Source organism: Vanacampus margaritifer, chromosome 12, assembly GCF_051991255.1.
Source record: "Vanacampus margaritifer isolate UIUO_Vmar chromosome 12, RoL_Vmar_1.0, whole genome shotgun sequence".
NCBI lineage: Eukaryota > Metazoa > Chordata > Actinopteri > Syngnathiformes > Syngnathidae > Vanacampus > Vanacampus margaritifer.
The window spans coordinates 3312229-3326596 of NC_135443.1; the positions used below are offsets into that span (position 1 = coordinate 3312229).

At 41.0% G+C, this 14368-nt stretch overlaps 1 protein-coding gene across 8 annotated transcripts in view; it reads left to right on the plus strand.

Annotated features, from left to right (window-relative positions):
* ccser2a (coiled-coil serine-rich protein 2a) overlaps nucleotides 1-14368 on the plus strand; it is a 39219-nt gene that overhangs the window by 16863 nt on the left and 7988 nt on the right. For 5 of the 8 annotated variants that reach the window (XR_013296217.1, XM_077582177.1, XM_077582178.1 and 2 more), the window contains 3 exons: nucleotides 151-219; nucleotides 295-405; nucleotides 2785-2922. Coding sequence is in view for 6 of the 8 variants with exons in the window: in XM_077582177.1 (XP_077438303.1) it covers nucleotides 151-219; nucleotides 295-405; nucleotides 2785-2922 (318 nt within the window). In the remaining 2 variants the exon portion in view is untranslated. Of the gene's footprint in view, nucleotides 1-150; nucleotides 220-294; nucleotides 406-2784; nucleotides 2923-9832; nucleotides 9918-11388; nucleotides 11429-14368 lie in introns of all 8 variants that reach the window. The other 3 variants (XR_013296218.1, XM_077582182.1, XM_077582181.1) reach the window with 2 other exon arrangements.

Consider the following 14368-nt stretch of genomic DNA (forward strand, 5'->3'; position numbering starts at 1 on the left):
AGTCCAAAGCCGGCGGGGTTGTTATGTGCGAAGGAGTAAAATTATTCCACCTCACAACATTGCTCTTGAGGCGTGCCCTACGGCAACCGCCATTGATCGCGCTCACCGTGTACTTTGCGCCTTTCGGTGTGTACGTGCGTGTTTTTCCAGCTCGAGGATACGGACTCGCCAGCAGATGTTGCGGGGGAGATTGAAGGCAATACCAATACTGCATCCCAGGTAAGAAAAACTGGATTTTTATTCAATTTCCCTCCCGTGTAAGCAATATATATCTGAACGTGTGTGCGTGTGCAGTTTGAGGAGCTGCTGAAGGAGGTGCACAGGCTCCGAGAAGAACTTCGGAGTCGAGACAAGACCATTGTTCGCCTCACTCTGCAGTGTCAGCAGCATCAGCGGGAACAAGTGGTAAAACGGCCGATTTACATTCTTTCCCAACATTCGTTCCCGGCAAATGCTCACTTTTTGTTTCTGTTTTTCATCAATATTTTTGTCCACACAAGTGGAGAACATTCACAGAAACACGCCAAAGTTCCTCAAGCCACTTAATGCCATTTAAAATGAAAAAAGTTAACCGCAGGGCTCTACACTAACTTTTGCACTGGGGCTACCAACTTTTTCAGTTGGTCGCACCACACAGGTTTTGGTCGCACCTTTTTTTGGGGAGCTCCTGCATGACCGTATTTGCTGATGTATGGTTGTCCAAATTTGCATTGTGTAGTTTGATGATGTAAAGATATTTAAAAAAAAAAAAAATTCAGACGTTGAAATTATGCAGTAATACAAAAAAAAAAAAATCTTTTTCCCCATATATCACACAAAATGCAATTGAATGATGCTGAAGACTGATGGCAGATCTCCACTACCCTGATAAAATAAAGAAACATTGCGCTAGCCTTTATCGCGGGTGGGCGTTCAAGACCACAAGTTGCGAGTTGCCTCACGACTGGCTACCAATAAACTCTGTTCAGTTTGCTTTTAGCTTGCTCCATCTCCATCCTAACACTCATTAGTGTCTTGAAGAGAAAACCCTTGTTAGCCAAACAAGTGTGTGGCCGTCTGACATATTCAAATCCGCGTCCGCGTCCGCAAATACCAAAATGTCAAAGCCAGGCCTCCCTCGCCGCCTCATGCGAGCTTTCCCAATTAGAGCGAGCACCTACACAGCTGCTTCTCCAGTCCCGCTCAATATTGCGACGCCCTCACCCTCAACCGGCAGAAAGGAGGGTGGAATGGCATTATTGGATATGCAGGCTGACAGAATGAGTTAAAAGAAAAATATAGAAAATTCCACTGTGCAGAATTCTGATTATCTTGTCTCCTGCATCAGATGAGAACATAGAAAAATATATTTTGCACAGGGCTATTTATAATTGCCTGTCATCCCTTTTTGACCGAGTAGCTCGTCGTCATTTCGTGACCCTGCAGCCGGCATTAACAACAAGCAGACACACATACTGATTTTTAACATCTTAATTGATATTTAAAATGTAAGAACCTCTACATATGAGGGGGGGAAAAAATCGCAATTTGTTTTCTCATATTTGGTCTGTTATTTTATTTGATTTTATTTCTTTCCCTAAAGCAGAGTTGTCGAGTTGGCAGCTTTGCCACACAAGCTGTGAGATTTCGCGCTAAACTCTTGAGCCCTCGCTACAAAGCATGATTTATCAGTTGGGAGTTGATTATAAGGTATAGTTGGGCTAATAATTAGAGATAGGCGCCGGCATTGGGCCTTTTTCAAATTCTGGTGGCCGATAAATGGTAAAGCTAAAAACGTTTTAATCTCAGGAAACAATTTATTTAAAATTTCACTTAACTTTCTAAGAGATGCTGTTGACCCTGGGAACCATCTGAACCTATTGTATTTATTCAGCAGTAAAACAAAGAAATGTGAAAGTTTAAGATTTCATTTTTTTTTTTAAATTTCGGAAAAAAACAGAGCTATGGTTTTTACTTCTTTAAGTGTCCATTTAACTTTTTAAGACGTACTGATAACCTTGGGAGCTCCCTGAACATTTTTTTTTAAAATTTAAAATGAAATATATTGTCTAAGATTAAAAAAAATAAATAAAAAATCTACATTTTGAAAAGTTTGAAAATTTGTTCAACAAGCATTGATGCTTTAAGACATTGCAACAAAGTCAAGACATTTGTATTAAAAAAAAATATATATACTACTAATAATTGGCATTGGTATTGACCCTGAAAAAAAACCCATATCGATCTATCTCTACTAATAATAATGAATGCAAGTGTGTTTTCAATATGTATGTGAGCAAACTACTGCCACTCCATTAAATTGACGCTCGTTACCACACGACTCTCATTTTTGCCCCAGTTTTTCATCTTTAATGCTTTTCAGTTTTGGCTCCAATCAGAATTTTAATGTCATGACGCCACAGCTGCTAAGCCCTTTTTGTTGCGTGCACTTTCAACCGCTGTGTTTTACCATTACAATACGAAAAATTGGCCTCAGCTTGGCATGCGAGTGCTTTGTAAAAAGTAGCACACAGCTAAAAAGGAAATCGAATAAAGACATTCCAGGCTCTACATTATTTAATAGAAGAGTTTAGGTCAGCCTCATTGCACACACGGGTTGTTAGAACACAAAAAGACGCGTGCCTGCTTTCACTAGTTTTGTGTTGCTCCTCTTAAAGATTATCGTTTGCCTCCTGAGCCGCACAGGCAATTATGGCTGAGCTTGCTTTTCTAATATAGTAGTCCACATTCCTGTAATCCCTTGTAAACGTCCCTATCGTCTTCTCCCTCCTGGCCTTTTTCCAGCTCACTCGAGAGCGTCAGGTGCGGTGTCAGTGTCAACAGCAGAGGGCGCCCTCGCTTCTATGTCAGCCGGGCGACAAGCGGCTGCAACGCCCCTGTGACAAGGCCACCCAGACCCATTGGAGACCCCCGAGTCACGCTGTGAGTCCACATATCATCCACACCATGGTGCACACTCCACACCGTTCTTTTTTGTTTTCTTACCTAGTAAATGTGCACCACTTACAAAACAAACACACAGCCACACACAGGCTGGTGGTCATCTCCACGACATATCGCTGAGTCACTCATCATCTTCCCGTTTGGCGCAGCGCGCAAAGCTCGGACCTCCCGGCGGAGGACGCTTTATGAGCTTGTCAGCCGGCTTGTCACTCCGCCTCACACCTTTAATAGCCGGGGCGAGCTGCGAGGCCGCTGTTTGTGTTGTGGCGGGGAGGAAAAAATATGGAGGAGATGACTGAGACAAATAACAGACAGGAAGTTGAGGGGAAAGGATAACATAGCTTAGATTAGAAATCTTTCTTCTCAAATTTCAAACGGGCCTGTTACCTGTTGCAAATATGTAGCCCAGTAGGGATTTATGCCATCTGAGCTTGCGTTTTTTTTCTTCTTTAACCTCGTCGGAATTGAAAGTACTAAATGCTAGCATGCTAACACATAGAACGCCAACAACCTTCTTGGGCACCCAATTTTTGTGTCTCAAATGTTTGCTGATGTGTACAGAGAATCACGGATGGCTATATGATGGTCAATGCTGCCTACTCGTCGTAGCTATGGCCACTGGCGGCCATCTTGCGTTGCCACACGCTAAATGCATCTAAATTGAATACAGTACATTGATATTTCCGCTGCATTTTCAGGTTATTGTCTGTCTCCACGGCGAAAGTGCCACAGCGTGTGACATACAAACAATTCTGTAAGAAGTGCTACATGCACGTTTCATCGGTAAGAATGCTATCATAAATTAGCGAAATGTAAACCTCACGTGACTCTGTAAGTCAATTCACGATACTGAGATACTGTAATTACTGTTGTCAATAATAGTGGCATCGTAAGATGACTGTCCTCTGGCTTCTTCTGCGAGAGGCCAAATGTGAGTCCTGGACTGAGATAAGTAGAATGCTAACGTATAGCAACCTGAGTACAGAAACTAGAAGTTAAAGTACCGCTGATTGTCACACCCACCTAAGTGGGGCAAAATTCTTTCTCCGTATCTGACCCATCCCCTGAGGGAGCGGTGAGCAGCAGCAAAAGCCGTGCTGGGGAATCATTTGACGATCTAACCTCCCAATTCCAACCCTTAATGCTGAGTGTCAAGCGGGGAGGCAAATGGGTCCCATTTTTATAGTCTTTGGTATGAACCGACTGAACCCACAACCTCCCAGTCTCAGGGCGGAAACTCTACCACTAGTCACTGAACTGGATAGATCGATGAGGGTCATGTCATGTGGTTTGGTGACGTACTCTTTGTGATGATAACTGATCAAAAGCTAACATGCTATTGCTAACATATAGGAAGGTAGCAAGATAAGTACGGAAACCTCTAAGATAACTGGATTTGACATGATACCATGTAGCAATGTGTTCTTTGCAAGGAGAAAGTCTAACATGCTAATGGAGATATGCTATAAGATGGGCTACTTAGTTTTTTTCAAACCTCTAAAATACACAAGTTTCCACCAGGATACATGCCTTTGCAAAAATCGGTGAGTTTTTTTTGAGTATGCCGAGTAACCCAAAAATGCGATTTATCCGACGGAAGGATAACGATCAACAAAGCGATTCCAAGCGGGTTTTCGCACCGCCTGCTGCTCGGGCCTTAATAAACTGGAGTGGTTGAGCTCCCTGAGCACACTGTAGCCCCCCACCATGCACAACAGCGTGTGGTTTTACTGTTGCCGCGGCAACCGGCGAGTCGAGCCCGCTTGTTCTCAATGGGGATCCTGATATCTTTTAGCGGCGTTAACAAAAAAAAGTTTGAGGATAACATGAGCAAGTTTGGACTTGAATCATGATGAAAGTCCAAAATATCCCTCAGATGTTTCCGACCATCAGTTTTGTGTGAATGTTTTTGTTTTTGGGATTTGGAATGGATCGAACACATGGCAACTCTTACAAGTAAGTGTCAACGAAGCTGTATCTTTAGTGCTGTGCTGACAGCCAGGAGGTTCGCAGTGTACTTTTCGTGTCCTGAATTGACTCCAGCGGAATAAATCAAGACTTTGGGGTAGTGGATATCTGAAACTCTCGTTTTTTTTTTAATCGAAATATGTCAAAATTCTTTAAGCTCCACACGTTTCAAACATGGGATCAAGTGCCCTTTTTGTGTTGATTTTTTTTGGTTCTGCTGACATTTAAAGTGCCAGCGTCTCAAGTTGCTGGAGTGGCCCGATGCCTTCTGGTGTTGTTGTTGAGTGCAAAACTGAATGGATCAGCTGAGTTCAATTTGCATGCCTTACCTCTGGTTGCGTGGATTTTCTCCGGCCTTATTCCGATATGAAGATATCTGATTGCAATTTTTTGGCCCCGCCTCTTTCCCAGCGCATCTACTACCAGCGCAGTGAAAAAAAAAAAAAAATCAATGGATGTTCAATTCATTTATGAGCATTCCCATTATTTCTTCACATTTTTGCCAACAAATCTCTATTAAAGCCATTCCAATCTGCCAGCAGTCTAATTTTCAGTCCAAATTTATGTTGAGTAAAAAAAACAAAAAAACGGCGGGAACAGTTGTCACAGCAGGACGTGCTCGTCGAGTGGCGTTAACTGCCGTTTTAAATGCCAGTTGTAGGTGAAAACCCCCCAATATTCTTGAATGGCTCCCAGAGGCAATCGTGAGCGGGTGTGACATGTTTTCTCTGCTTACTCAGATGCTCGGCAAACAAAACGGGAGACTGGTGGGATTTCAGTCGCATTATGCGGCGTCTAAATATAGTGTCGACGCCAACGAGACACTTCCAATGATATGCACCGGCAAAATCTAATGAGCTCCGATGCAAGAGCTGGCTACGACGATTCTGCCTTTGTTAAGATCATAATGAAGAATTGTCGGACTGGCAGAGGTAGTCATTCATTTATTCACTATACGGTATGTTCATTGTTATGCTTGTAACATTTTTGTTATACTTTTTAACTTTTATTTAACACAATGCGCAGGTGTACCTAATGTTGTGGCCAGTGACAGTATATAAGATAAGATTCACTGATTGTCACACCCACCTAAGTGGGGCGAAATTTGTTCTCCGCATTTGACCCATCCCCTGAGGGAGCGGTGAGCAGCAGCAGCAGCAGCAGCCGCGCTCGGGAATCATATGGTGATCTAACCTCCCAATTCCAACCCTTAATACTGAGCTGGTATATAGTATTTAATACATGTAGCCATCGTTGGGTCTGATTTAGCCATGTGTGATGTTTACATGAACCATATGTCAGTGGTGACCTTTGCTCTAATTGCCACCTCAACGTAATTAATGTCTGGAAAGCAATTCATACAAGATAATAAAATGAGTTAAAATAAATGTGCAATTGCCTTTTGCTATGATATTTGACATTTTAGTGATCGTATGTAAATAAATAAAAAATATTCATTTTGACCCATTTTTAACTAATATAAATGTCATACAAAAATAAAATAAATACGCTATTATAATAATATATGAATGAATACAGCACTACTGTATTGTTAAAAATAAATGCATTGTGTGTGTGTCTGAGGAATGAACATCTCACCTTTTTAGCGATTATACCAACCACAGATGAACAAAGGCAACACAATAGGCAGCCTCGGATTCATTTTCAAGCATCCTCTTGCTTTCTTTTCATCACACTTTTCTACTTCTAGTGAACTCTTTGCTTCATTGAGTTTGATGTCACGGTGACACACGCACACACACACACACACACATAAAAAGGGAGTAAGATTATTCTGGAAGGACTGAGTTAAAAGGAGTTTGTGATTAGTGGAAGCTGGTGACGATGTTGAAAGAAGACGCACCGAGGAGGCGGTTGCTGTCCTCCCAAATTCCTGATGCGACGCCAGATCACAGTCGGAACGCTCCCTTCTTTGATTTTGAATTCCTGTCCTGCTTCATCGGCGTCCGCCGTTGGCTGGCGGGACTGCCGGCTCAGCAGTGAGATGACATCTAATGAGCGGGCAGCTTCTCATGGTAGCGCTGACCTGTTTAGCGAACGCATACCGCCTCCCCCTCAGTCTTATTTGTTCCTCGGGAGCGGTCGGTCGCAGGGGGCTGGATTCGAACCAGTGCGGCAGAAATCGGAAAATATCAGGTTTGACCTTTGTGAAAATTTGCATTCCCGTGGTGAAGATTGTGAACATTGAATATAGAAGTTATGTTTGAAATTAGGGGTGTTAATTGTAATTAATCGCGTGACTTTAATGGTTAGCTCACGATTAATCGCACATTTTAAATCTGTTTCAAATGAACAAAAAATGTACAATAAAATAATTTTTTTCATTGTTAACATAAAAGTAGAAAAATCATTCCATCGTCGTCATCGTAATACAAATGTGGCTGCATCTTTTGGTCATTGATAGACATTTCATAATAATTAATAAAATTGAGGTAAAATTAACAATGTACTGTACTGTAAAAAACGAGTGATATTGATTTGTGTTGAGGTCATTCGATGGCATAATTTAATTTGTAAGACTGTGACAGCTCAGTGTATTTTTCTTTTCATATTAAGAGCTATCTACTCTTTTACATGAAGTAACTTGTGAAATTCGGCATATTTTTAAAATTGTAAAATACAACTTGACTCCACAAATATATGCGTTATTGTTAAACTTATTGCTGCTAAATTTTGACGTGGACGTGTCTGCAGCGTTACGACTGGAATTCCCCCAGTGAAGGCTTTCCAAGTAGTCATAAATCGCGCATTAAAAAAATTTGTGGCATTAAAGGAACTTTAAATTAACTCAAAATGAATGCACTAACTTTGATACACGTCTTAGAAAAAAAAAAAAAGTCGACATGTCAAATCGGTAAAATTACCGAATACACAATACTGAGCTCTCCAGAAAAACAAAAAAAACAAAAAAAGGTTGTCACAGTTGTCGGTCATTACATGGAATAAAGGCCCGATGCGTCACGACTTGCAGAGAGAGCAGCATGTGTCCTGTGTCGGAGCTTCTTGTTCTCGCCGCCAAAGATTTTTGTTAATTAAGGCTTCCCGCTGAACAAGTTGTGTGTTCATTGACAAAAGTGAAGATTCCATCCGTCCTCCCAACAGGACTCAGCAGTGGGTCGTGGAGTCGATCCTTTTTCTTCCTTTGCTTGAGAGAGTCGGATTTGTCGCCTTTACGTGACGGCCGTACGGATGTCTCACTTTGCGTCTCCGCCATGGGGGTGAGAGAGACATCAAGTGATGAGAGAGCACAGAATCCATATGTTATCTTGATTATCATATCCTGGTGGACTTTGGCTGAGCGGCGGGGTACAGCCTGGACTCCTCACATGTCAATCAAAAGGATGACACTGCACACTACACAACCGCAACAGATGGACCAACGCGGCAAGTCTATTACTATCCGCCGATTTTTTTATTATCTGGTTTATCTGTATTATGTTAAATTGGTCGATAATTGTTGCTAAATATCGGGCAATTTTTTTATTATCTGGTTTATCTGTGTGACGTCAAATTGGTCGATAATTACCGATAATTATCAGCCGATTTAAAAAAGAAAAGAAAAAAAAAGATCTGGTTTATCTGTATGACGTCAAATTGGTCGTTAATTGCCGATAATTATCGGACAATTTTTTTAATTATCTGGTTTATCTGTGTTACGTCAAATTGATCGATAATTGCCAATAATTATCGGCTGAATGATTATTTTTTTTTAAATTATCTGGTTTATCTGTATGAGGTCAAATTGATCGATAATTGCCGCTAATGGTCGGGCAATTTTTTATTATCTGGGTTATCTGTGTGACATCGAATTGGTCGTTAATTGCCGATAATTATCGGACAATTTTTTTAATTATCTGGTTTATCTGTGTTACGTCAAGTTGATCGATAATTGCCAATAATTATCGGCTGAATGATTATTTTTTTTAAATTATCTGGTTTATCTGTATGAGGTCAAATTGATCGATAATTGCCGCTAACGGTCGGGCAATTTTTTATTATCTGGGTTATCTGTGTGACATCGAATTGGTCGTTAATTGCCGATAATTATCGGACAATTTCTTAAATTATCTGGTTTATCTGTGTTACGTCAAATTGATCGCTAATTGCCAATAATTATCGGCTGAATGATTTTTTTTTTTTAATTATCTGGTTTATGTGTATGAGGTCAAATTGATCGATAATTGCCGCTAGCGGTCGGGCAATTTTTTATTATCTGGGTTATCTGTGTGACATCGAATTGGTCGCTAATTGCCGATAATAATCGGACAGTTTTTTAATTATCTGGTTTATCTGTGTGACGTCAAGTTGATCGATAATTGCCAATAATTATCGGCTGAATGTTTTTTTTTTTTTTTTTTTAAATTATCTGGTTTATCTGTATGAGGTCAAATTGGTCAATAATTGCCGCTAATTGTCAGGCAATTTTTTTATCATCTGGTTTATCTGTATGACGTCAAATTGGTAGATAATTGCAGATAATCGTCGCCCACCGATATTATTGTGCATCCCTAGTTGTTTGTATATGCTGAGGGCAGCCAAAAAATGTAGGGTGGGCCGGAAAATGGCCCGGGTTGCGTTTTGGACACCACTGCGAGTAGATAGACATAAGTGATGGATGGAATATGTCTGCACTTGCTGGCTGAGCTTGTAAAAGCTGTCATGTCAGTTGACAGGTTGACAGGTGACGTACATCTGAGAATGGAAGTCGACCTGTGTGTGTGTGTGTGTAAGTGTGTGATGAGGTCGGAGGAATTTATTTATTTATTTATTTATTTATTTATCTTTTGCCTGTATGTGTCCATGTGCTTTGTCAGGCTTCACATGAGAGCGGCTTCTGCGTGTGCTTGTGTCCCGGGTTGGTCATGCCTTTTTTTGTCCTGTGTATTTTCTCTCTGCCTAGGGTGTGCTGCCCACCCCCTCGCTGCCCCCGTGGCAGGCACAGCACCAGGCCTTGACCTGTACCAGCATGCCCCAGCGCAGACAGAGTGAGTCACTAACACGCTTTCCTGCTTTTTTTTTTTTGTTTGCCATCTTTTTCATGGAACCACTTCTACTTGTACAATTTAAAAGCCAAAAGACATCGCATGCAATGTTATTTTCGGGTTGAATTACACACTGAAATTGTTTTGTGCGCAGCGCATCCCCTTTGTCCCCTAACACACTCTACGGTGGTCTGTTGCTTCTGTTCCACACTTACAGTTGTTCTGTAATGGAGCACTTTTTGGGCTTTTTCGCCAGTTGTTGGGTCTATAGCAGTGGTGTCAAAGTCCAGTCCTCGAGGGCCCGAGTCCTGCATGTTTTCGAGGTTTCCCACCTTCAACACAGCTGATTCATATTTAAGATGATCAAAAAGCTCCGTAGGAACCGGATAATTATCCTCATTGAATCAGGTGTGTTGGAGTAGAGGAACCTTGAGAACATGCCGGACTCGGGCCCTCAAGGACCGGATCTTGACACATGTGGTCTATAGAAAAGAACAGAACATTTTTTTTTCTTTCTCCAGAAAAAAAAGAGAAAAGAACAGAACATGGGTTGTACTTATGAATTCACAATGCACTCAGCCATCAGTGAATCCAACAAGCTCTGTCGGATGACAAAGTGCTAAAGGAAAACAGACAAATAGGTGGCAGGAAATGAACGTGTGAGCAGGTAAAAGGAAAAAAAAAAGATGCAAGAAAAACATCGAACCCACGCTGTGCTCTTCTCATTCAAGGGGGAAGGTGAAATAAATGCGGCACATTGTTCGAACATCTCAGGTTATTTCAGCATCATCGAGTGCTCTTGAGATGTATTTTTTTTTTTCCAGCTTTTTTTTTGGGGGGGGTGGGTGAATCAGTGCTGCATTCATTCTCACAACACCAGTGGGAGTGGAGTGTGCTCACAAGCAGGAGAAAAGCAGAGATTGGGAAGTAACAAAGTATTTTTTTCAGTACTTTATTTTTTAGACTACTTTGATCCGTTCCATTTTAACATGAGTATCTGTACTTTTTACTTGATACATTTTCAAAACAAGGTTTGTCCCAAATGGCAAATTCCATCTTTTTGCGAGACCTACACTTCTTGATTGATTGTGTTGATACATAAAGGCAACATCAAAACTACAAAATGTTCACTTCCACTACAAGCGTAACCTTTTTTTCCTCTTCATAATAATAATAATAATGCATCGGATTTATATAACGCTTGTCTAGACACATTTAAAGACGCTTTACAATGGAACGAATCTTAAATGGATGGACTATTCATACAGTACATTTGCTTAAACTCGCCTCCTTTGTTGAACTATTATGTGACTTTCTTCTCTGCATGACGTAATCCTGTATTGAATTTGTTCCGATTGCTCTTCCGTCTCTGTGCCGCTTCCTCGCTTCTTTCGGACTCCTTCATTTTCTAACGCCTCCTCTCCTCATCTTCCCCTCTTAACTCTGCCTGCCCACACGTAATGGCTGTGGCAAGGAGTGGAGCACCTTGTGCAGTACTTCACTGACCGGGCATGGTACAGTAGAACCTCTCTCTCTCTTTCTCTCTCTCTCCAGCGTCTTGACCGTCAACCATGACTTTGACGCATGCCCTTCGTCATCTGCATGCTTTTGCTTCGCTCACATTGGGAGTGTTTTGAGTTCAGGAAGGTTTTTCTTGTCAATGTGCGGATGTTTGAAAACCGTTTTGCATTGTTTTTGTGCTTTATGTTGACATGAGGAGAAAGTATTGGGATGCGCCTTCGGGAAGTGCAAATGAAAGTAGGCGTGTCCCAAGACTTTTGTCCATATAGGGGGTCCTCACTTTACAAGCAAACTCAAATTTGGAATGTAGTCTATCACTAACGTAGACCTAAAGTTATAATTGCAGTAAATATTTAATTGAAGAAAAAAAAAAAATCTTCAGAGGACCCCCTGTTACGGTGCTTTTATTTCATTTTTCTTCCATGTCATCGAATGAAGTCAAAACACCACACGCATGGTTTAATCTCCCCATGTGGGTTTTGCTCTGCTTTTATGTGAAATTCTCCTGTCAGAACATTTTGATTGTGGCGTATTTCAAAGAAGAAGGCCGTCATCGGACATGACAAACTCACTAAAGCAGGCCAGCGCTGTGCTCTCGCATCCAAATCACCGTTTTCACAACCGCGCTCAAGCGACGTGCCGGCCTCGTCCAACTCGGAAATTGAGTGGCGCCATTTTAGCTACTTACGTCTGATAACGATGTGCTGCCGACTCTCCTCGTCATCCTCCTCCTGACGCCGACTAAACGGGGGGAATGCTTATTTGTGTCTTCAGTTTTTAGTCGTATTTCAGAAGAGAAAAGCAGCAGAGGAGATCGGTCACGGGGGGTCATGGGAGGGTCGCCAGGTGGATCAAATAAGATGTAACGCCTCCAGTAAGATGTCCATTCAAACAGTAGTTTTGCAATGGGGTGAAACATTTTTGGAACATTTCTGGGAAATTTACATTGGGAAGTTAAAATGAGGAATTTTGTTGATATTTCAACATAGAAACTTTACATGGGATTTTGGGGGAATTAACTAGGAATTTAAGTTCAAGCACAAATGTAAATGTTTTGTTTGGTCATAGCAGATTTTTTCCCCATACATTTTTATTTTATCAAAAATGTTTTGTTTCAATTTTTTTTTCTTTTGTTGAATATGGAGTATTTTTTCATGTGCATGATAAAAAAAAATATATATAAAAAAAAAAGCTAACCAACCTAACAAGCAATTTAGATTGAACACTAAAAGGCAATGACATTAATTGACAAAGACAAAAATAAGGGATATTTTTGCTATAATTATAATTAATTTTAGTTTCGGAATCGTAGGATTCAGTCTGTCATTTTTTAAGCAATCTTGTTTTTTTATTTTATTTTTTTTAATGAAAATGTTTGTTCAACTCTTAATTTTAGGTTGTTTTTTTGTTTATTGGAGTCTTGGTCATAATCAGACATCCATGCAAATTATTGTGAGGGGGACACAATATGACACTTCATTGTGATGCAGAGCAATTCTACATCACTCTAATCACAAGACTCATATTGCTAGACGTATACTTTTATGAAACTTTCAATCCAAACTGGTAATTGTTTCATTGTCTCATTTTATAACATCAGACACATATACTTAAAGTTGTGAAAATGTATTTGGCTGATCCAACCAATCCAGGCAGAAATCAAAAATGAAATGCAGATGAGCATACAAGTAGACATTTTTCAACAGCGTGTACCAGGAGATGGCGCTGTGGTCTCGGACATCCAGAGCCAGCATGCAATCCGTGCTGCATAGAAACACGAGGCAAACGGCCTGACCAGCACAGAATCGCACACATCTTCACACATCCTGAATAAATGGCTGTGCTAAAGCACACTTCATGTTGTTAATAGCTCTGGCTAGCTTCAGGCGGATTCAGACTCATAGCGTAAATAAAGCGGCCATGCCTTAAAGAATAGCCCTCAACACAACTAAGTAGGATTTCATCCTCGCGATGGGGGTCACGGGTCATCGGGGAGCTGCATTTATGCGCTGACAGATGAACACTGATGGTGCAATGTTGGCTTTTATTCTGACCCGAGCAGCTGCGCCATCGCCTCTTGTTGACTGGATTTATCTAACAACACTCCTCGGCTTCCTTCTGGGCTGCCTGAGCGCTTGCGAGAAGGTCAAAGTTACCTTACAGCTCCAAACGTCTGGTGGGAATTCGGCGGGCCAGCCGGGTCGCAGGTCCAGCATTGTGCTTTACAGGTTAATCATTGCAGCCCAGTTGAATTGTGTTGGTGGCTTAGCATTATATTGTCGGTGACAAACAAACAAGCGGTTCAACCAGATCTGCGAAATAATGACAATATCAAGGTATGATTTGTTATGCTGAGAATGGAAGTGTTTTACCATTTGTTGTATACTGAAGACATTTGGGTTTTAGATCCAAATATGAATATGGGGCAAAAATTCAGAATTCCAGCTTTTCTTTCATGGTACAGTGGTACCTCGGAGTTTGAACATAATTGGTTCCTGCGAAGAAGTGTTCAAAGTCTGAAATATTTTTTTCCCATAGGAAATAATGTAAATGCAATTAATCCGTTCACAAGCTCCAAAAACAGATAATTTCTATTTTAATTTCTATTTGTTTTTTACATTTACAGTAGTCCAGTATTTAAAAAAAAAAAAAAAAAAAAGCCTTACCTTTTTTATTGTGGTGTGATGGCATCAGTGGAAGATAAATGCTATGTTAATGCTAGCTTTAGTTCAGTGCTGAGTTTGTGTATTTTACATTGGGCATATTGTTAGCTACTAAGCGGTCCTTGCGTGCGTTAACGTCAGGCATGTTGTTGAACAGCTAAGTGGGGTCCTTGTGCCAGTATTTACAGAAGTAGTCGCGGTAGTTACAACGACGCGATAATCTCTTTCCTAATTCCACTGTGGTTCGTAGCACTGCACGGCGAAGAAAAT